We start from the raw sequence: 24,446 nt of genomic DNA, 5'->3' as shown, positions 1-24,446 counted from the left end.
CGATGGCTGGAGAGCGGAGGGCCCCGCAACTGGCTGCTGATACACCAATCCGGTCGGAACCAGAGAAAACTATCATCAAGCAAATGTTACAAACCACAATACCCGTACGGGTGTCTGACCTTCTACAGACCATGCCACAGTTAAGGATGGCTCTGACAAATGTAACCGGGGACACTGCCATCAGTTAGGAACACCAAACGGTGGCAAAGTCTGGTACGGACCCGATGAAGGGATCTGGTACGGACCCGATGAAGGGATCTGGTACGGATGTCATGAACCCTATGCTACTAGTGGTGGGCGTCGGGCGAAAACCCGTAGTGGTGGAGATGGATATATTGGAACAAAAGCTTACAAACAACATTGTTGATGGGGGGTCCGGAGTCAACGTACTGCCGAAGGAAACTTGGCAAAGCCTCGGCAAGCCAACTCTATGGCCACCAACCTTCCACCTGGTTGGTGCGTATCAGCACGGCATCAAACCCCTTGGCACCCTCATAGCACAAAAGGTGGTAATTGGGACGCAGCCATTCCTTTTGGATTTTGTAGTCATCCCTCTGGAAAGGAAAGCGTACGACACTCTTCTAGGAAGGGGGTGGCTGATCATGGCCAAAGCTAACCACAACTGGAAAAGGAATACGCTCTCAATCGAGAATGACGGCCATAAGTATGTAATTGATCTCAGGAACAAGTCCGTCAGCGAAGAGCTCGCGTCATCGGACTCCGACTCAGAAGATTCCAATCGATGGGATTGGGGTTCTGAAGGAGATAGAGGAGGGAAAGAGCCCGACAAGGAAGGAGTGTTGGAATTGGACAGGTGTTCTGAGGATGGAACCAGTTCACTGGCGGGACTTTTTCATTGGCAAATGGAGGACTATGAGGTCTTCCACCCGGAGTGTCACATGTTGCAAATATGTGAGATAGGAGAATCAAGCGGCGGGACGGAAGAACAATCCTTTCCCCCGGAGTACGGTAGATACCAGGAGGGAATGGCAAGAATGGATGACACGCCAGCCCACTAGTTTGAACGGGATAAACCCATCAAGTACGAGGAACGGGGTGTGGAGAAGATTAATCTGGGCAATGAGGCAGAACCACAGGTGATACTGTTAGGGGATGACTGGAACACTGTGCTGAAGGCAGCAGCTTTCAAGATATTTTTGGAATATAAAGACGTCTTTCCTGGACCTACAAAGACTTGAAGGGGGTACCGCCGGAGTTATGCGTGCATCGCATAACCCTCGTACCAAGAGCCCAACCGGTACGAAGGAAGCCGTACAGGATGAACAAAAACTATGCAGCCAAAGTAAATGAGGAGATCAATAAAATGTTGAAAGCGGGGATTATATTCAAAGTGGAAACAAGTGACTAGGTTTCCCCAATAGTCATCTCCCTTAAAAAAGAGGCTAACCAGATAAGGATATGTGTGGATTTCAGATACCTAAATGCAGTAACCATCAAGGACCCATTTCTGATCCCATTCATTGATAGTATTCTGGAAGAAGTCGCAGGGCACAAAATATACACATTTCTGGATGGATTCTCCGGGTACAGTCAAATAAGTATTGCGGAAGAGGATAAGCTGAAGACCACATTCGTAGTGGAGGAAGGAGTGTACACCTATAATTGCATGCCCTTCAAACTATGCAACGCGCCCGTGACCTTCCAGCGAATAATTCTGCACATTTTTGACAAAATGTCATTAGGGAATTTCAGTGCATTTTTGGATGACTAGTCGATTTTTAACGATCAGGAAACCCATTTGAAGGCTTTGGGGGAATGCATGGAAAGATGTCGGAAGGCTAGATTAGCACTGAATCCAAAGAAATGCAGGTTTATGGTACCACAAGGGAAACTCCTGGGCCACATCGTCTGTAAGGAGGGATTGAAGACAGACCCAGACAAGATAGAGGTAATTGTCAACATGGAGAGCCCAACGAATGTAACAGGGGTGAAATCATTCCTCGACCATGTTGGCTACTACCGGAGATTCATCAAAGGCTTCATGCAGGTGTCCTGGCCCTTAGATAAGTTGACAAGGAAGGGAGAGTCGTTTGTATGGGGTATGGAGCCAGAAGAAGCCTTCAAAGAACTGAAGGACCAGTTGGTGAGTGCACCGATATTGGTGTACCCAGACTGGAACAAGGAATTTCACGTACATGTTGACGCCTCCAACTTTGCAATTGGTGCCACCCTCGCCCAGGTAGGGGTGCAAGGACTAGACCACTCCGTCTTCTTTGCAAGCCGACTCCTGTCAAAAGCCGAATGGAACTATAGCACAATGGAGCGAGAGGCACTAGGGATGGTGTACACAGTACAGAAGTTCTGGCACTACTTGTTGGCTACATCGTTCACAATTTATGTGGACCATCAGGCACTAATGTACCTAGTGAATAAACCAATCATTCAAGGGAGGGTAAGCCGGTGGCTACTGCTCTTATAGGAATTCACCTTCACCATTGTCGTACGGCCAGGGAAGTCCCATGTAATAGTCGACCAACTATCAAGAATCAGATCAGGGGAACCGGCTGAGGGAGTAAATGAAGACTTTCTAGACGCACACTTGTTCCAAATTGTAATTCTACCAACCTGGTATGAAAAGATAGGCCAGTACCTATCTACCTCCACATTTCCAAGCGAGATGCCTTCAGGAGAACGGAGGAAGTTGGCACTAAAGAGCAAAACCTTCCAACTAATTAATGGGCTTTTATATAAGATGGGTCCTGACCAAATCTTGAGGAGGTGTGTCATGGAGGAGGAAATTCGAGGTGTACTAAAGGAGGCACACGATGGATTGGCAGGCGGACATATGGGACCAGATGCAACTGCTAGGAAAGTGCTTCTGGCAGGTCTATGGTGGCCAACCCTACACACCAACGCCCGGGAATGGGTGATCAAATGCGACACTTGCCAACGAGCGGGGAAACCTCTCAAAAGGGACTTCATGCCTCTCTTCCCTTCACAGCCATAGGAACTATTCGAACGATGGGGTTTGAACTTTGTGGGACCTCTCAAATCGAGTAACCTACACCGGTGCAAATATATTGTCGTTGCCACAGAATATCTCACCAAGTGGGGAGAAGCTCGGGCCTTAATATATAACACGGCTCTGAGTACGACACGGTTCCTGTACGAACAGATTGTCACCAGGTACGAGATACCACTCCAAATCACCAGTGACAAAGAGTGCACTTTGTCAATCAAGTAATCCGTACCATGACCATGGAATTTAAAATATTCCATAACCTATCCAGTCCTTATTATCCCCGCGCTAATGGTTAGGCAGAAGCAACCAACAAGGTGTTGGTATCAATAATCTACAAATCTTGTGGGGTGGAACACGAAGACTGGGAGGAAAGACTACCAATCGTGCTATGGGCCTACTGTACAACATACAAAGTCACTACCGGGCATACAACGTTTCAGCTCATGTATGGGCAAGAGGCAGTGGTACCAGCCGAGTACACCGTGTCGAGCCTTCGGGTGGCGGTGGAAAATCGACTAGGGGACACCGAAAGCATGAATGCAAGGCTTGATGGGTTGATAAAGCTGGATGAACGGAGACTGATGGCACAATCGGCAACTGAGGTGGCACAACGTCGGTGGAAGCATTGGCATGACAAGCATCTGCGGAAGGCCAACTTCCAGCCGGGACAGTTAGTTTTGAAGTATAACGGTTGGAACGAACTTCGACCAGGGAAATTCAAGGTCTGTTGGCTCGGACCCTATAAAATTAGAGAGGTCGATAGGAACGGAGCAGTGAAGCTCGTGACTTTGGATAACAATCCGATCAGGGACCCGGTGAACGATTCCAAGTTAAAAACCTACAGGGAAAGAAATAAACCTGTGATTGGGATCAACATGCTAGGATACGCCACGAGAGGGCATTGGACCATTGGTCAAAACAAGGAGGTTGAGGAAGACCCGATAGTAAAAGGAGAACCCTATCGAAGGGATGACAATTGGGTGAAGCCCTTGTCGGCCATGCAAGAACGACTTGTGCCAAAAAGGGTGGAAGGTATGGCGGTTCCCAGGATTCACAAACATCTCACGAATGCACATTTCGGAGACCCAACTGTGTGGGTGTGAGTTTCAGGATATTGGAAAAAACAGGCCCCATACGAAGGAGCTCGGGAGGGATACGTTGCATATGACATTGACGAAGAAGCAGAAGCCTAGAGGAAAGCTGAGAACATGCTTAGAGGGGTGGAACCGGTGGACCAGGAGGAAGAGCTCAACTTGGAAGAATATGGGGCAACCCTAGGCCCATGTTTAAGAATGGTACTGAAGACAGAAGACCTATTCGTCATCGCTTCTGAAGCAGGCCAGGTAGAGGCCGGACCTAACTCATTATATCGAGATATCCCCAACCCGGTTGGACCACCGGAGATCGACGGAGAAAGAGTAAAATGGTACCACCAATACGGGGACCAGTACATTGACGGCTGCTACAAGGGTATGGGACCCACCCCACTAGTGGACAAGATATGGGACCTGGAATACGTAGGGACATGCTGTGCACAAGAATGCTACAGAAGACTACCACATGTGTGTACGTGGTTGCACGACTCAAAAATAAGAATGAGGACGCCCAACAATACCTCAAGAATAAAAAGGAGGAACAATGGGGATGGAGACTCCAAATAGGAACCAAACAAGAAATGGAAGGAGGACAAGGCGAGGAACGACGAACCTGGGAAGAAATAAAAGAAAAAGCAAAGTAAAGGGCCAGTAAGAAGGAAACAAAGGAGACAGGGAAACTCCTTGCGTGCGAAAACAAACACAATAAACTGGCCAGTGGCCTACGGAAGGCCAGCCAGAGGGCACAATCAAGCCAAGGGGTACCGGGTAAACTAAAGGCAAGGAAGCTAATATTGAAAAAGTCATGCCAAACAAAAGAAGTAAGACGACTGGCAAAACAAGGGGTCTTAAGGGGCAAGGAGGAGAAATACTGGAAAAAAGCAAGTCCAAAGCGGCAGGTATTAAAAAATTAAAATATCAGGCAAGTACAAGTAAAAATAAAAGAGAAAAAGTAAGACTTTTGAGGAAACAATTGTTTTATGTTAAGTTAATAAAGCATTTTTACCTAACCCTAACCCTGGCAAAAGACAAGGCTTATAAAAACCCCCATGAGATCCCATTAGACACAGCACAAGAGGATGAACCTGGCAGCCAATCAGAACCAAGAGAAGGAAAGGAAGGCCCATACCGTACAGACCAATTGCATACCGTACAGACGCAATATATAGTCTGGAACAATGGTGGTACGGACACGCAGAAGTGGATAATTCTGTACGATGTACGGATCGAACAGAGGAGAGAATACGACGAAGTCTTGCCGTATGACGTTCAGATCACTAGAAGGCATAACAGGATAGCGTACAACGTACTGATTGGCAACAAACCCCACCGTATGACATACAAAGTGTCTGGCAATCAAACCGTACGGCGTACGGATTGGCAACAAACTCCACAGTACGGCGTACGGATTAGAGAGGACAAGTTCCGTACGGGTCACGTACGGATTTCGAAAGGAGAAGATCACCGTACGAAACAAGGCTGGAGGAATTCAACGTACGACATTACCGTACGGAACAATGCAAGGTGAAGACGTCGTACGGCGTATGGCATAACCGTACGGGGACGTGGAGAGGAGTCCACGCAAGGCAAAATCCATACAACATACGGTATCAGACAGGCAGACAGAGATATCCGTACAGCTTACGGTTCCAAGAAGGCAATCATAGATATCAGTATGGCAGGTACAGGCAGCACGCAAGTATAAAAGGCAAAGGGCCTGTCTGGAAGAACACGAGCAAGAAGCCGTACAGCAGGGAAATTGAGCAGGATACAATGGGCCGTACAAACTGGCGAGACAATCTGTCAGACAATTATAATAACAACTCAAGAAGGAGTATGGGAAGAAGAACAGAGAAAGGCAGTTGCAGTGCAGCCACAACCATGACTGCCATAGAGCCCACCAGCAGCAAGAAAACCAAGAGCAGACCGAAGGCAACAAAGGACTCAGAAGGACTCACGGCAGCAAATGTAGCATTCGAGACTGTGACTAGCAATGAATGTCGTACTTGGTGAAAGGAAAACCCTCCAGACCATGTGACGAAGGAATCCCTCAGGAGGGCACAGGTCGACCACGCTGTGCAGATGCCCACATTCAACATTAAAGAGTTCGAGCCAGTCCTGTGAACCATGGTATCAGGCTATAATCCGCACAAACGAGCTTCTGTTATCCAGTTTCAAGGGCACACAGGGCAGGTTTCATTCAAACCCGAGGATTTCAAGCGAGTATTTGGCATACCGGAGAAAGGAGCATCTATTGCCAAGCCAACCAAAAAACTCACTAGAGAAAAGAAGAAATGGTTGATGGATTTGGTGTGCAAAGATGACCTTACAACGGAGCAGTGGAAGAGCACCTGGGCCGACAGCAGAGGAATGAAGCGTACCTTTATCGCACCTGGGGAATGGGGGATGTTAATGGACCTAGTCAAAAGTCGCCTGATGGGGGCCAACCGCGCCTCTGACATAGCTATATGGATGATAGGAATAATGAACGAGATCAAATGCGGGAAGGTGTACAATCAAGGACAACTCCTGGTAGAATGCATCCACGACTTCCTGAGACTAGAACACAAAACGTTCTACATGTGTCATCATGCTATCAGCTTGTTCCTAGACGTCGTACGCCTACAGGTGCCACCAAAGGAATGGGGGACATTTGAACCAAGGGGTAGGGTAGAACCAAGTAAACACACCATGTACTACTATATCCACCTGGACATCCTTGGCAACACAGCGCAGCCTACAAGAAAGAGGAGGAAACTAAACACTTCCATAGAGATTGAAGATGTTAGTAGCGCATAGGACTCGGAGGAGGTGGAAGAAACGGAAAACGGCGATGAGGGATCCCATCTGGCAGGTCACACAGCTGTAGAAGAGGAAGAGGAAACAGAGTCATGGCAGCAAGAGGAAGAGGAAGGGGAGGAGCAATAGGGAGGATTGCGAGCGCAATGGAAAAGTACGAGGGTAAAATTTACACCCTCAAAACTATCCTCGGCACACCTGGTACCTCAAGAGGCGCTTGCAGTAGCTAGCCCAGTAGGAGATGTACGACCAGTGGGGGTGTTGTTCCAGAAGATTGGAGAGGGGGAACCGCCGGCACAACGATGGGTATCGTTGCCACAGATCAGCTTGGCCGTACTTGCAGCAGAAACAAAAACTGGTACAGTGGCAGCAGAAACTGGTACGGTGGCAACAGAAACCGGTACGATGGCAGCAGAAACCAGTACGGTATTAGCAGGAACCGGTACGGCATCAGCAGGCCAACTTAGAGGCAACCTTGGACACTCTAACAGATGAAGATATAGACGCCTTGTTGGATGGATGGCTAGGGTAGTTCACACTCGCCCCACACCTTTCCCCTTCCCTTGCACCACATAACATGGCCATTGGGCCAAGCATGACCATAGATAGAGAGACCTTTGTCCCAGACCTGGCAAGAGAGAAATCCACTGATCAGGAACGGCAAGGAAGGGACAAGCAGAGCAGTGGACCGGCAGGAGCTCTCACAGGACTCCATATCACACCACTTGACCCGGATGACCCAACAGGCTCACTCGGACGATTCCCAGAGGAGCTACAAGGGCTCTCTGATGTTGCACGCAACATGGCTCAGCTTACTGGACAGATGGAGGCCAGAAATTCAGTCGACACTACACAGCTGTGTCACTTCATGACCGAGGGGTACAAGGATGAGTTCACACAACACTTTGAGCAGCAGGGGTAGCCAGGCCATAGTACGCCCGAGATGATTTAGAACTGGACCCATAGGCACCTGATAGGAGGTATAGGCACATTGGGCACCACCTTCAACAGCATGGAGGGGGCCTTTTGAGAGGTGTACTTACAGATGCAGCAGCATCAGGTGGAAAAAGAAGCTCAACAGATGTACATAACAACCCTGGAAAAGGAGGGTGAGAAGCAGGCAGAGTTGGCCACATTAGAGAGGAGCTTGAGGAAGGAGATGGAAATGAAGATGACTACTTGTGAGGCCCGCTGCAGCATACAGGAGAAGGAGGCACAAGCATTAGCAACCCAGGTGGCGGCACTCACTTCACAGCTGGAACAAAAAGATAAAAAGCTACTGGAAGCTACTTACATGGTAAAGAAAGCTTGGGAACGGCAATTAATGGCAGAAAAGAACCTGAAACTCCAGGCCGGACAGCAACCTCCTACTACGACCACTATAGGGATGCCTCCTCCCTCTTCTCGGTCTTAGCTATGTTTTTCATTCCAGTTTCTCTTGTCTGAGTCATCTGGAAGACTACGTTTTGGGGGGGGCTAATGTTAGGGGTAAAAATGTATGTTGGTATGAATAATAATTATAAGTGTGTCATGTGTGTTTATGTTTTGTTGTTGCCGAGAGGTTCCCGTCGGGTAGTTAGGAGTTGGTGACGGTTGGCAACTTGACCAACCGTCGGGTATATATATTGTTTGGTTGGAACCTCAGCAGGGGGATTATGTATGGACAATTCTAGACACTAGAATAAAGATATAACTTTCTGGTCTAATTATTATCATTTGTCATTTACGTTATGATGTACAATTGTTTTGTTCCATGAATACTTGGTACGTGCAGGAAATACTGTGTTTTCTGATTATTCTCCAACTATACATTTAGGACTAAACAAACTCTCCCTTCTGAAAAATGCAATTTGATAGCCCTTATCCTTGAAGGCTAAAATAGACACAAGATTTCTCTTGATTCCCGACACGAATAAAACATCACTTAGATGAAGAGAGACTCTAGATTCTAGGTTGAGTGATGTAGCACCAAACCCTCTCACTGAATAGCACGCATCATCTCCAATGATCACTTGGAGATTAGACTCCTCCACCAAATCTAAAAGATGCTCCCGATAGCCGGTGATGTGTCTAGAGGCTCCACTATCAATTAGCCAGGTATCACTATCCGTAGGAACATTGCTTGATAATGCTGATACGAAGAGGAATCCATTGGAGTTATCTTCAACTTCCTTCTGAGTTGAGACTTCATTAGCGTTTGCCCCTTGTTGTTTAGGCCTCGTCAAACAATCCCTTGCATAGTGACCAAATTTGTCACACCTAAAGCACTGAATGCGAGAAAGATTTTTCTTCTTCTTCTTTGAATTAAGTGCGGAATCTGATTTCTGATCTCTGTTCTTTTTGAAGTTGCCCTTCTTCCAATTCCTTCCTTTCTTAGTAGATTGGGTAGCAAGAACATGACTGTCTTCATTTTGAGAACTTTTGACACTTCCCCTAGCTGTCAATCTTGATTCTTCTTTAATGCAATCTGCTCGAAGTCGATCAAACTTTGGCAGTTTGTATCTTCTACTTATACTCTGATTAAATGGCTCCCATGAATGAGGAAGGCCATTTAATGCCAACATAACAAGGTCTTTATCAATCACTTGGTCTCCAATAGCACTTAATTGATCCCTTAGTTCTGAAACCTTCATGAAGAATGACATAACAAATTCTCCTTTTGCCATTTTTACTTGATATAGTTGTTGCCTCAACGCAAGAGTCCTACTCGTGTTGTTAATCTCATATAGACCTTCCAAGATCTTGAACATGTCTCTCGCAGTTGTCATCTTGGAGATGAGAGGCACAAAGTGATCCCTCACGGAGTCTATTAATATCTTCTTCGCTTTTATGGCATTCCTCTTGAATCGAAGCTTCTCCTCTTGATCTTCTGGTTCGGTTAAATCTTTTTCCTCCACAAACTGAAGAAGATCATTTTCTTCAAGTGCAATAAGCACTCTAAACTTCCATGAGGTGAAGTTTGATGCGCCTTCAAGCCTATCCTTGACTTTAAGGCCATTCACCATTTTCGAGGCTTTGAAGTTTCTTCTTGAAAGTGAGAGAGGAGAGAAAACTTCCCAGTTGTAGGGAAATCTGATCACAATCTTTCTTTACCGTGGCTCTAATACCATGTTAAGTTTAGTGATCAGATTAGATAGAGATAGTTCAAACACAAATGCACAGAATTTACCTTGGGAAAACCTTCCTCTTGAAGGTGAAAAACCTAGCAATTAATCTCTTGTAATGTATTAGCAAAATGTCTTTACAAATGCTTCACTTTGAAGCTATACAATGAGAAGATTCACTCTAGAATCAATCACTACAATATAGGTTTGATATGAAGATCATAGCTTGTTGAATAAGAGACTCAATATGCTGAATACAATACACAATTCGCTGGAGTATGTATTCTTCAGTATGTTGTAGATGATTACCAACGAACTGCTGAAGATGGTCTTGCTGGAGATATACACGGTCTGCTAGAATATGAATTGCTGAAGGAGAAAATATTAATCTTCTGAAGATAATGATAATTCGATCTGCAAAGATGAATGATTTCATGCTTATGATGAGAGATGGACCCAATCTTTATACCCATGCATAGATGTCACCAATCAACAGCTCTCCTTCAATAAGTAGGCTTTACATTGACCAATACACCTCTTCATAAGGAGCGGTTATATTCTAACCAACACGTCTATAGTTAGATAATGATTACATCATTATTACTTATAATTAACACGTCTTATAGACCAAGGGTGGCGGGTTTAGATATAAGTGCAAATATGAATTACAAAATCGATAATCATTAGAATTAAATCACACACATTAAATGTGTAAGGCCGATAGGCCATTCACACATTTGCATTTGCTATGTCGGCCAGAAGGATCCTACCATAGCTATCATGTTAACCCAAAATCTTGTTGGTTTATCAATTGACTTAACTCTGTTACAGCACATTTCAATATTTATGATTTAGTTCTTAGATATAACACATTTGCTAAAAGCCCTTGTAAAACTAAACTCATAAACCTGCAAATACAATTTTTTTTTTTTTATTTCATTGCAAATCTGCAAATATAAAAGAATTTAAGAGATTTGCAAGTTTCCTTTTGATGATAATCAAAATTGACAAAGTTGTTAATCTTGCTCTCTCCTCACTCTTAAACACCTCCAAGTAAATGTGCTTAAAAAAACAGATTGAAAAATGAAAACACCAGATTTCTCTCTTTAAAATCTTGATTTTTTTGTTTTCCAAAATTCTTACATTTTTTCTTATAATATTAACTAATGCATTTCATTAATATATCAAGTTGCCTTTACAATTATAAGCTTTACTCTAAAAAGCAAGTAAATATGTATTTTCCCACGACCATATGGTATGATTGTCATGTGCTTTAATTACTCATAAGATTATTAATTTACAATGTTCCACGGGCGTTGGGGATGGGGGGACGCGTTTCCAGAACGGGGGGACCAAGGGCCTAAGTTTGGGGACGGCGGGGGGACGGCGGCGGGGGGGTGGTGCTGATATAGTTATACATATACATATAGTACTTGAAAAACTAGTTTTGAAAAGATGTATGACAGTATTACAGTGTAAGAATTATATTTCAAATGAGACTATAGGAAATTTGAAATACTAAATCTAAATACCAAGATTTCTAAGTTGTGTTGTTATATGGAGCCTAATCAGACTCAAAGGTTAGATTTTCCCTACTTCTATCGGCACGGTTTCCCCCTATATTTTTCAATGGGGGTTTGGGGGCAGCGCCCCCAAGTTGGGGTCAAGGGGCAGCGCCTCTTGCGCGTTCCCTGTCACAATACAGGGCAGGGTCGAATTTATGAATATTTTGAAATTTGATCTCTTAGACACATATTTACATTAAAAAAATTAAAATATAGGCAAGCTAGTAGAGTATAAATTTTCATTTAACATGATGGCATATAATAACTTTATAATAGCTATAATTTGATATATGTGAAGAGTGGAATATGATGAGCACACAATTATACTAAAAGAGGGGCAATGAATTAATATAACCACAAACTTTTACTCTTTCAACTTAATATCATAATCATATATCTTAATCTTGTAGGAATGTCCATTGCACATTATCATTCACATGAGATCACATTATCATTCACATGAGATCTAACTATCATGCAACACAAGTAGAACACGTGGAAACCCTTACAGGAGAAAACCATGGCAAAATAATTTGCTTATATAAAAACTTCTTTTACAAATTTGTAGGCACTAACCCCTCATTCACTATGTGAGCATCAACCCACTAGAGGCACCAACCCCTCATTCAATTTGTCAGCACCTGCCCACTAGAAGCACCAACCCCTCATTTAAATTGTCTTCACAAAAGCTATAACTCTCTTCTTCAGTCTGCTCTATTTAAATCTGCTATAAATTGATCATAAAACTCCCACAATGTGATCACAATCTTCTCATGAAAATCTGCTACAAACCTCTTATTATCTTCATTTCTTCACTCTATCAGTGTTGCACTTATAAATCTGCTATGTGGTCTGCCTCGAGTCTCCTATAACCCTTCAAAAATTTGTTCAAACCTTTGCCATCAAATCTGCTCATGAATTCTTCATAAATCAGCTCAAGCTTTTGTCATATATCTGCTCATTAATCCTTCATATACTTCTGTTTTAATGTCTCCACAAAATCTATCCTTTTTCATATGACATTACATTGAGGAAAATCCACACTTTACAGTTTTATTCTTCATCTTTTCACCTTTTTATATCTTTCCTCGTGCTCTTTCATTAAGGGATATACCCTTTGAATTTAGACATCTCTTAAATGAGACATGTCTTATCATAAACATACCTCTTCATTAAAAATAATTCCTTACAAATCAGACCTCTTAATTAATTAATTTCTTTTAAAAACAAAACATATTTCTTGCAAATTGCACCCTTTGATTTTCCTTACGAAAGTCGCTCATACTGATTGCTGTTGTCTTTAACAAAGCACCACTTTATTGTGTAAATCGCTGTTGAAATAGTTAGGCCACTACCATACTATTTAAGTTGCTGCTTTATAACAAATGCTTGAGAGCCACCTTAATATATGCTCCCATTAATAATGTTTATTTATTAATATAAGCATAAGACATGTAATCGCACCTTCTACTTATTGATTTATTGCTGTTTATTGTCATTTTAAAATCTTCAAGTTGGCTGTCCGTTAACAGCTGAAATTGGCTGTTAATATAAGTAATGTCGGCTGTCCAATAAGGCATATACACTGCTATGTGATAAGCACTTTTGTTATGTTCTTATTAATATTGATGCTTTTCTTAATATAGTTGCTGTCTTCCATTGTAAATTGTTGCTTTGTCTTGTCTTTTCTAATACTTCAATCGCTGCATATTAGAGTGAATCACTGCATACAATTGCTGTCTTAACAGGCATACTAATTACAGTCTAATACCTTTACCTTTAAAATACACGGGCACTTTTGATTGTTCTTTGTTTATTTAAATATAAACATTTCTTTCAATGGACCGCTGTCCTCCGTGCTCCATAAAAGTCTTTTCTTGACCATAATCACTATTTCTTACTTCTCTTTAATACACTGCCATATAATTCTTTCATATTGTAACGATGCCATAACAGGGAATTGCTATACTTTGTTAACATATGTGTTTGTGTAGGCTCCTCCATTCAGAATCAAAACTCTATTTATTATTGTCCATGTTGGAAATGTACATCTTCAAAAAATTTGCATTATTTTTGGAATGAAGCATTACAGTCTTCTAGATGTCCTTCTTGTAATATTGAACTATGAGACCAACCTGATCATGCCACACTATTGTAATGGTCCAGCGGATCTTCACCATTCATCCGGAGATCTTATTCTTAATTTAATCATTAACAGAGTGAACCTTTACCATTAAACCAATGTTGTGGATTTATGCACCAGAAAACCCATTGAATCCAATTTACTCCTCACTACTGTTGGCAACCTACAGCTGCTCTAATAAATAAGTAGCTGGAGGATGAACAGAGAAGAAAACTACTTCAGTGGTTGAGATTAGCTATCCCAACACTCAAAGCAACTTCCAGAGTCCCACAACTTGTAACATAGTCATTGCATGTGACTTCGATCGAATTGCATTCTTAAAACTATTGTTGCAAGCAAATACCCCACATACATAGATCACTTTTGACATTAATAACAATCTATATATCATTGACATCAATGACAATATTTCCAACAAAACAAAGATCATTTATAACAACCTATATATTGTATACCAAACATGGGAGCATGTATAAAACAATACTGCTACATCAACAAAATTTTATCTCATCTGTACATTTTTATTGATGTCTCTCCTCTACTTTAATTGAACAAATAGAAATAAATAGTTGAGACCCAAAGTTTCTTGAAACCCTAAGTTGGTCTTGGGAGAAGAGTAAAAGCAGGGAGTGGAAAAAGTGACAATTATTTTTAACGCCTAAATATGAGAAACTCATAATTTTAAAAAGTACATTATCCAGGAACAACAATAAAATCATATCAATATCAAAGTGAGTGGTATTCAAAGAGGGGGCTTAGCAAAGGCATTGTTTTTTGTTTAACCAATGTATGATATTTAGGTGTGTCTTGACAGAAAAGAATGAAAGAAATTATATTAATGTCGGTAGATGACCAAAAATAGGTCAATGATACTCAGGAGAACAGCAGTTTACAGTTAAAAGTTCTAGAAAGAGAAACCTAGAAAGTCTCCACCAAGGGGAAGAAAATAAGAAAAGAATACAAAACAAGGGACCACCAACACAAGTGGTCAAAAAAACTGATACATATAGCCAAGAAGGGGGAACAAGAACCCGGGAGGGCAAAAGAGTAAACGTTGAGCAAAACTGTATGACTAGAAATGGAGTCGCTGCTGCCATCATTGATCATTGTGAAGGGACCGATAAAAGATCTAACACTGCCCATCAGGAAGTGTCGAGGCCATAAGGACCACAAGGACCACAGAGAAAAAGACCAAAACTTCTTAAGGACTATTAGAAGTATTTTGATAGAAGAATGGAGGGGATACATTTCATTTCAAAATTTCAAGGCATCTTTGTAAACAGATTTGAGACAAGTCAACCTTCCATCTCTAGTAGGAAAGCTAATGGAGAGGGGAAAAAATCTACACATAATAATGTGGCTAGCGTTTCTTGATGTGTAGCTGGCTCTGCATACCAGAATCAAACATTTCATACGAAACCAGAGCATTCTCAGACAGTTAAGAGTAGAGAGGAGCAATGAAAAGATTCACAACAGCAGGAGCTGTTAACAGAAGCAGTTGAGAATCTCTTATGATGCTTTTTCTGTTAAAAATTTTCTTGGCAAATTTGCGAAATTTCATTACGATTTTGAGCAAATAATCTGTTAATTCTTTTTATGATATTGAATATAGAATGACCTGCAGAGACAAACTTTTATTTTTGTTGAGATAATTTACAATAGCAGAATCTTACTTTTAAGCTTTAGTGGCAAAAATTTCTAAATTTTTTTTTGGTAAGATAATCTGATTGAGCAACTATATCATTTGTTTTTTGGTTGAAACTTTGTGCTGACTGTAAAACTATGACTGTTCGACTTGAAACTATTATCACTCTAAAACAGTCATTTTAAGAGAACATTTTAGAATTTCAACAAGATGCAAGCTTCTATAGATAGCCTAACAGAATCTAAGTCAAATGAAGATAACCATGACATTTAGAATAGGAGAATAAAGGTCAGAATTGATCAATATGGTAAACCAGTTTATATTAATCAATCAACAACATTCATCACCCTCCCTTAGTTCAGTCAGTGCTTCTGAATAAAGCAAGATGGCATGCAGAAGCGAACCAAGTTGGCTTCCACTCACCACCATATAGGAGAGAGGTGTTAGGGCATATTGTTTTGCCTTCTCTATAATGGGGTCGGGTGAACCTGTATCTGTTCCTTCCATCTCCTGGTTGGAAGGTATACCCTCAGTCTCCTGTTTGAGGGAATCCATCCAGCTCACAGTTGGAAGGTAATGCTCCATCTTTAAATAGTAGGCAAATCCTACCTTTATAGTGGACCCTACCTCTATCATAGCTCTATATAAGGGGTGGATTACCTCTCCACTGGGAGAGGGGTAAACAGTGTAACCCAGAGGCCTGCTCTATAATGGGGATATATGGGCATGTATCTGTATCCTCTGTCTCTCCACTCCCCCACTAAAAGGAGATAGCCATCGACCCAACTATGTACAGGCAGAGATAAGTATCATCTCTATCTCCCTACAAGATTTTGTAGTGCTCTATATCCTAAAAGTAAAAGCCAAAAAAAGCAGGAAAGGAATTTTACAACTTCTGAAGAAGATAGGACAGGAAGGAAAAATGTAGGACATTTATACTCTTGGAAGACATGGTAGACAGCTTCTTTTGTCATTGTGTGAAAGCAAGGGAGAGTGTCAAAATATTAATGTCAATTCATAACTTTGGTCGATGGTTGATTTATAATAAGTATAGTGTAAAACAACTGAGGTTATTAATAAAGGATATTATTTGTTGAGAAAGAGGTAGCTTCAGCATAGTCAGCTATTGGATATATCGCTAACATTGAGTACATGCATATACATAAAATAACACTAGATTTGTCAATAAATTTCTAAACTCTTCTCTATTTAACAGAAAATATTAACCCAGAAACTTACGATGGAATGGTGACTCGAAAATGTACATATTGATTTCCAAACTGGCTTGAGCGTCTTAATTTAATGCCTGCAGTAAAGATTAAAATAAAAGTAGCTTGTTAAAAGATAGCATCACCAATCCATTTATGAAACAATGGTGTGAGTGTACAACATAAATACAATAAAAATAATTACACTGTAAGAAACAAGCACCAAAATAGATATATGTAGTCCATATAAAATGAAATACTAGAGTTCTCTTGCTTGTTTCTGACTGTCCATTTTATCAGAAACATTTTAGAAACACAAATTGTTATCTTTCAGGGAAATGTTATTGTTGTACCTTTTCCTTTCAACATAACCTTTTGACCATACTGTGTTCCTGGCCGAACCTACAAGCATAACATAAGATAGAATAATAAATAGTCATCGACTCAGATATGGTATGCTGCAACAAAGAAGCACACAGAAAAATCTCATTTTCATCTAGCACAGTTCATTGACAGGTTGCATTTATCCCTGATGCAACATTCAACTCACCTTCAAAGCTACCTCTCCAGTTAAAGTTGGCACCTGAATGGTTCCTCCAAGAATTGCCTGATCGTATGCAAACATAGAAGCAAATCAACACTACCAACTTCATATAGGATTAAAAGCAACAACTTATATAGTTAAAAATCACTTGAAAAATGATCACATGAAAAATCTCAACCACTCAAAAAAGAGTTTGTACTATGCAAACGGGTCACTCTTTAGGAAGATTACCCAGACATTTTTCATATTTGGTTAGGAATAGCCAACAACAAACAAGAATACAGAATTCAGAATTCAGAAGGTTAAATTTCAGTGGCAGATTTCCTTCATATGAAACATTTGTACCCAAAACTGACAACGCATGATTTTACAACCAGAAAGTATGTTTGGCAGGGCACAGTTAATTGTATAAGTCAAGAAATGATACCTTCTGCTACCCTAGTACTACTCTTTATGTCTCCATAAAAAAAAATATGTTCAAGAAATTTATGATTTTTTTTTCTCAAAACGAATTGTTACCAACACCTATTTATGCTTACTTTCTAGTGAGATAACTGCAAAACTCACAAATAGTTTATCAGCCTAAGAAACTAACAGCAACAAGTGATTGTTATTTTATACCTGGGTGAAGCTTATGTTTTCATCCACGTGAATGTCTGCACCTTCTCTACGAAATACAGGATCTTCACGAACCTGCATTTGAAATTAGCCACCATTATTGCTCAGTTTTATTCAACTACATCAACAACTTTCATAGTTCAAATATGATAACTTCCACTTTCATAGTGTAAAGAAAATTGATCACAGTGAAAAAAACACTTAATTATTAAGTGGTAGTAAAATAAGCAATTCAATAAAGGGATTAGACATGTAAGAAGCATCTGACCTTTATGGTTACAAGAAGATCTCCTGACTGACCACTTTCGGGATCTGTTCCTCCACGTCCAATAACTCTTAATGTCTCTCCATTATCAATACCTGAAATTAATGGCATTCTGTTACTATAAAACAAGTGAAGTCCAGATTCAGATCCTGAATCAAGGAATCTTAGAAGACTTACGCTCATTCATCAGGAAGAATTGTCACAAAATTACATTATATAGATACAAATATGGGTGCACATATAAGTACCAAATTCAATATGAATATAACATAATAAAAATAATTAGCATAGATGAAAATATCGTGTAAAAATCGTCTACATTGCGATTTATCGAAGTCAGAAGGGTAAAAGATTTAATCGCCGAAAAAATCGCACCCAATTTTTTAAAAAAAACTGAAAACTTTGAAAGCATTAAAATCGCATATTTATCGCGATAAAATCGCGGGCTGTGCAGAAAAAATCGCATGTTTAAAAGCGATTTGGTTTTAACTTTAAACAACCCTAACGTTATTTTCATTTTGCATCATTCAATTCATCTAACCTGATTACATTTTCCGTCTAGATTCGCAGCCAGGAGAAATAAAGGTCGTTCAAGTTCATGGCTGTAGCAGTGTGTGAAAAATGGTGCACAATCTGTACACAGGGGTCGCAGAAGGGTCGAACCTGGCTGCTCCCCTTTAACGATTAATATTTCGGTTTTACTTTTATTTTATTTTTTTCTTTTTTCAACTAAAGTTTACGTTCGGTTTTGTTTTTATTTTAACCTTTTCTTTTATCAAATAAAACTTACACGTTTTATAATTTTAGGTTTTGTTTTTATTTAATTTTCTTTTTAGTTAACATATTAAAATATAATATTTTAAAAATATTTAAATTAGATTTTTTATCATAAAATATTTATTATTTAACATATTAAATTTAATATATTTATTATTCATATAATAATAATATTTAAATTAAATATTTAAACATATTTTAATATAATATTTTTAAATTTGTTATAGTATATTCTGATTTATTATTATATTGTTTTATTTTTATGAATTTATTAAAATATTTAAAAAATATCAACCTATATAAAACAAATTTTATGGCGGTTTTTTTTCCGAACCTTGTGACATAGGTCCTATCCACTTGGCCATTACTTCTTTCCCATTGGGTTTCAATTCCCTAGTGAGCTACCCAATAGGATGTATCCTTGGTGTGCCTAGTATATACAAAACTCTCCTAAGACATAGGAAGAAGTCGTATTTTGTGTATCCATCCACTGTGTTTGCAAGTTATTGTGCCAACCCACTCTTCTGATATTTTTTTAGAATATTTTAAGAAACTGTATATTTTCAAATGTTCGATAAATTTGTCGATTTATTGCCAATTTTTTCCCCAATTTTTGCCGATTCCTGATTTTTTTTTAAATTTCGGCTGAAAGATTGATTGCCAGTTAAGATTTTTCATCTTTGTAACATATTATGAGGCAACATATAGCTGCAACATGCACACTAACATGCTCATCCACACCTCCACATCGATATACCAAGAAATGCTAAAAAATCCCTTGGTCAAAAGACTCCAAATGAACTCAAAAATGAGTTCAATGAGGGAAAAGAAAGGCATTCATCCCAGGCTCACCTTCTATGCCAAACGTTTATTTCTGATCACAGGTGACATCATTCATCGAGTGAGATTTGTAGTCATCTTGGTTATCTCACGAGTTCCTTTATTTATGTAAACAAAGAGGATATTCCGCACACTGCATTAGAAATGCATCCTCAATGAAATAGCTTCAACAATCCCCAATACACTCACAAAGCCACAAACAAGTAATGGTTATGAATATCAAAAGAACAACACATCTCTCTCAACAAAGTCACCAAACAATTAAGAAACAATTATAACACGTAAATACACAAAATTACCATGGAGAATACCCTATAATGGGTGAAAACATTCCAGCTCTATAAAGCATATTGCTCCTCATTCCACTATCAAATGTTGATTACACGTATACAATGCCTTGATGGCTTCAAAGAGCAACAACTACAACTCCTACAACACCTATAACTACACTCCCACCATGAACAGACTCACGAGCACACTTGCTTGACTCAAAGATGGACTAAAACCATCATACAAAATGAGATCCAACCTCAGATACCGGTTCTCCCCTATTTTGGCTGGGTCCTGGTCCTGGTCCGTGCCCGGTCCTGGTCCTGGTCCGGTTCGCTCTGGGTCCCACCCGGGTCCTGCCCAGGCGGCTGGGTTCCCTGTGGGTCCTGCCAGGACCCAGGTGGGACCCAGGGCGAACCCAGGAGGACCCGGGTGAACCCAAGCCCGTGGGTTCCCAAAAACGGGGCCCACGGGTTAGCAAGCATTTAAAAACAATAAAAAAATAATATTTTTAATCATATTCATAATTTGCAAAAAAGATAATATTCAAGTTTCAAGTTTCAAAATGTGAAAATGTCATGACACAATAAAGTATAAAGTTAAACATTCAAATTACAAGCCATCTATGGGATTTAAATTCCATATTCATCTTCATCTGAAGCATCCAACCCAAGCCATTAATTCAGAATATTTATTGGCATTGGCAATTATGGATTTATGATTTATTGATTTATGATTTATCTGTTATCATCTATGTATCATTGTATGGGAAAGTTACATTGTATGTTTGATGTTTCATATTTGTATGTTTGAACTGTGAACATATATAATTTTGATGTTTGAAGTTTGAACATATATATATATATATATATATATATGTGTGTGTACGGACGAACCCGTACTCGTACCCAAAAATTTTTTTTTTTTGTCGAATCCGCGAACCCGCACCCGAATCCGAACCCGAATCCGAACCGGAACCGGTAACTTAGGATCCAACCCAAGACAAGTGTGGGAAAATTATATGTGACCTCTCTTCAGTGCTTGAGAAATAAAAAGACCAAATGCCAAATTGGAAGATCAAAAGACAAAAAGATTTGAATTCCACCTTCATCAATTTGGCACACCAGAATTTACATTTTTCCCAAAGCAATCACATGTACATGGCGACAATCACTCATTCACCACCTGCATAAACCAGCATTTATAGTTTTTAAAGTCATTGTGAGGTTTGCAGCTCTTTCCAAAGACTTTTTGAGATGTCACATACCACCCCAAACACTCCTCTAGCATCATCATAATCTCAATGCTCAATTTTGATGACCAAATCCATCTCCTAAACCTAGGACAACCTCTTCAAAAATGTAGACACCTTGAATCCGAGGGTTAAATTTGTTTAGACATGCTTTATTGAGATTTATATTAGGAATGAGTGGAATTGGATTGAAGAAAGTCTACTCCAATTGATTTAAGCAGCAGCTTGGACTCAAAAAGAAGCTTCACATTGAGTTTGATGATTTAACTTGAAAAGAGGGAGTTGTACTTTCCCAGTGTTTCATGTGTGTGGTCCTACTTACTCAGCAAGCCTCATACGAAACACAATAAATTCTAATCCCTGCCTTGAAGCATTGGGGTGTTTTCTTATCTAGTTTGGCAGGTGTGGATGATGTGTTGGATAGGAATGTCAAGCTACTCTTGGAAGCGGATAATGCCCTCTTATTTGAGCACTCTTCATCTTCCTACTCCAAATGAATGGTATGGAATGGGTGTGTCAAATGCACCCCACACAAGTTCCATGCTAACAACTCTAGTTGTTGTGTTGTAATTGGTAGCATCTTCTCATATGATGCCACCTTCGTCTTCAACGCTTGTTGTCACAGTCTGAGCAATCAAGAGTGGACCTCCTACCTATTTGTTCCACATCACCATGTCAGCAAGCTGCACTTCAATTTGGGGGGACTAAACAACATTTCGCACTGCCTAGATCTTCAAATAGCTTGTAGGCTCTTGTGAATTTATATCAAGCAATTCATGTGTGTTGCATTCATTTAGTTGCAAGATGGTTAATAAAGTTGTTGTATAGTGGCATGTGTCACACATTTGTGGGTTCACACCTAAGTTGCAGGGTTCACCCCCTTAAGCCCCTGGTACCGATCCAGTCCGGTCCAGGTTCGGCTCCTAGTCCGGTCTACTTGTGGGTCTGACCACGGTCCGTAACAGGGAGGGCTGGTTTGGACCAGGTCGAACTTGGGCGGACCCAAGTCAAACCCAAGAGAACCTAGGCGGACCCAGGTCGACCCCAAGTGTCCAAAGGCTCAAAAGTTAATTTTTTTTTGCAAAATTTAATATTTTTTTGAATCCGCCACTAAAAAAAATAAAAATACAACCATAAAAGTAAGTTTTAAAACATAAACTTGGATCATTTCTCCTCATTTGTGTTGCAAACATCAATCTTTTGCTAGTAAGTTGAAGACAGGTTGAAGAAAGTTTGGCTTCCACCATAAAATAGGAAGAGTTGAAGATTGATTTTTGAAGCTTCAACAAGTGTTGCAGCATCATTTCCACACATTTGCAAGCTCCCATTGGCTGAAAGAGGTAGGATTTTGTACATTTTTTTCAACAATTTTTGTTTCACAAATTGTCAAACATGAAACGTTATTTGATTTTCATTATTTAGCTTTTGTTATTTTATGTGTTCATATTATTTCTTGTCATAGGAACTAGAATGGCATCTACTTCTTCTTCCATAGGCACAAATGAACAATCAAAACAAACAAATGATCCAAATTCTCCCCTATGGAAGTATGTTGACATTATACGACTGCTTCTAGGAGATGGGCTATACTGTTGAAAATGCCAAGGATGTAGTAAAGAACGTAATATTTCATATTTTCGGGTGGTAGGCCATTTGTGTAGAATACCACAGAGAGGCATCAAAAAATGCCCCAGGAAAAATGGTGTGCCTATACTAGATGAGATGTTGTTGAAATATATTAGGGAGCACAAAGCAACAGAAGAGAGAGAAGCCCGTGGATTAAATCAAACGGCTCCAAAAAAAACAAAGGGAATGCAACCCCCATCTAATCCCAATGTTGTAGTAGAAAACCACCCCTTCTTTTCCACAGTTGAGCTTGAAAGTGAAACACCCATTACACGAAAAAGATCAAAGGGGCCTTTAGAAACCGAATTTCAAAATGAGAATCAAGACATTGTCAACCAAGATGTAGCAAGATGCATATATGCAAATGGGTTGACTTTCAATATTGTTCGCTTCCCATATTGGAAAAAAATGTTGAGAAGTGTTAATGAAGCTCCAAGAGGGTATAAGGGCCCAAGTTATGAGAAGGTACGTGGAACCTTATTGGGAACTGAGTTGAAGGGGGTTGAAGATGCATTGAAGCCCATAAGGAATTCATGGGTTGAGACAGGTGTCAATTGTTTCAGATGCGTGGAAAGATTCTAAAAATCGTCCCTTGATCAATGTCATAGTGGTGTCCCCTAAAGGGGCAATGTTTTGGAAAGATGTGGATTGTGAGGGCCAAGTAAAAGATGGCCAATTTATTGCAAATATTCTCATCTCTGCCATTGAGATAGTGGGACCCCGCAATTTTGTTCAACTCATAACGAACAACGCAAAAAATTGTAGAGTTGTTGGTTTGTTGGTTGAAGAATGCTATCATCACATCTTTTGGACATCTTGTGCGATCCATTCACTCAATTTTATGCTACAAAAGATTGAGAATAAAATTGAATGGATCAAACAAGTGTATGCAGAGGCTAAGGACATCAAGATGTTCATCACTAACCACCACGTCTCGAGGGATTTTTAGATCCGTTTCAAATTTGGAGCTATTGAAAGTAAGTGAAATAATAATTTAATTTTATATTTTCTGATTTTTTAAATTTTCAATATTCATAATTTCATTGTGTAAGCTATATTGTGTATTCTTCTTTAAAGTTTGGCTTTATTTTTAATCATTTTGACATTAATTTGTGCTATAGGTTGCTGAGACCCGTTTTGCATCAAACACAATCGTCTTGAGACTTGTGAAAGTTAAAGTGGCACTTTGCAATATGGTGATCAGCCCAAATTGGACTATATGGAAGCAGAGCAGCAGTGAGAGGGCAGCAAGAATTAGGGTCAGGATATTGGATGACTAATGGTGTGATCTTGTCACATATCTCCTTAGTTTCACTGAGCCCATTATGAGCATGATTCGCTATACTGACATTGATAGGCCTTGCATTGGTGAGATTTATGAAGGCATTGACTCAATGCTTGAAAAACTCAAGTGCACTATAAATGCAAGAGAGCAAGACCCCAAGGAGAAATTCTTCAAACAAGTGGAAGCAATTGTTGTAGAAAGGTGGAATAGATGACAACTCCTTTGCATCTTCTTGCCTATGCCTTGACACCAAAGTACTATAGCAACCAATTTCTTCATCAACCAGGAAAGCTTGCACCATGGAGAGATTTAGAAGTGTCTGATGGGTGCAAGGCAGCATTCTTTAGACTCTATCTTGATGATGATTTGCAAGATATTATTACAAGTGAGTTCACAGAATTTGCAAATGGAAATGGTCTAAGTGTTGA

The 24,446-nt window shown here is 40.1% G+C and overlaps 1 protein-coding gene across 1 annotated transcript in view; it reads right to left on the bottom strand.

Moving 5' to 3' along the window:
* Nucleotides 1–24,446, bottom strand: part of LOC131075633 (chaperone protein dnaJ GFA2, mitochondrial) — a 218,789-nt gene that overhangs the window by 21,417 nt on the left and 172,926 nt on the right. The window contains exons 13-17 of the mRNA XM_058012468.2: nucleotides 17,972–18,063; nucleotides 17,707–17,778; nucleotides 17,092–17,148; nucleotides 16,895–16,943; nucleotides 16,573–16,639 (exon numbers count right to left, since the gene is read on the bottom strand). Of these exons, the coding sequence (XP_057868451.1) occupies nucleotides 16,573–16,639; nucleotides 16,895–16,943; nucleotides 17,092–17,148; nucleotides 17,707–17,778; nucleotides 17,972–18,063 (337 nt within the window). The remainder of the gene's footprint in view (nucleotides 1–16,572; nucleotides 16,640–16,894; nucleotides 16,944–17,091; nucleotides 17,149–17,706; nucleotides 17,779–17,971; nucleotides 18,064–24,446) is intronic.

The sequence above is a fragment of the Cryptomeria japonica genome, chromosome 8 (genome assembly GCF_030272615.1).
Source record: "Cryptomeria japonica chromosome 8, Sugi_1.0, whole genome shotgun sequence".
In the NCBI taxonomy this organism is placed as follows: Eukaryota; Viridiplantae; Streptophyta; class Pinopsida; order Cupressales; family Cupressaceae; genus Cryptomeria; species Cryptomeria japonica.
The sequence above is the reverse complement of the archived record's forward strand: the minus strand, read 5'-3'. Positions and strand labels throughout refer to the sequence as shown.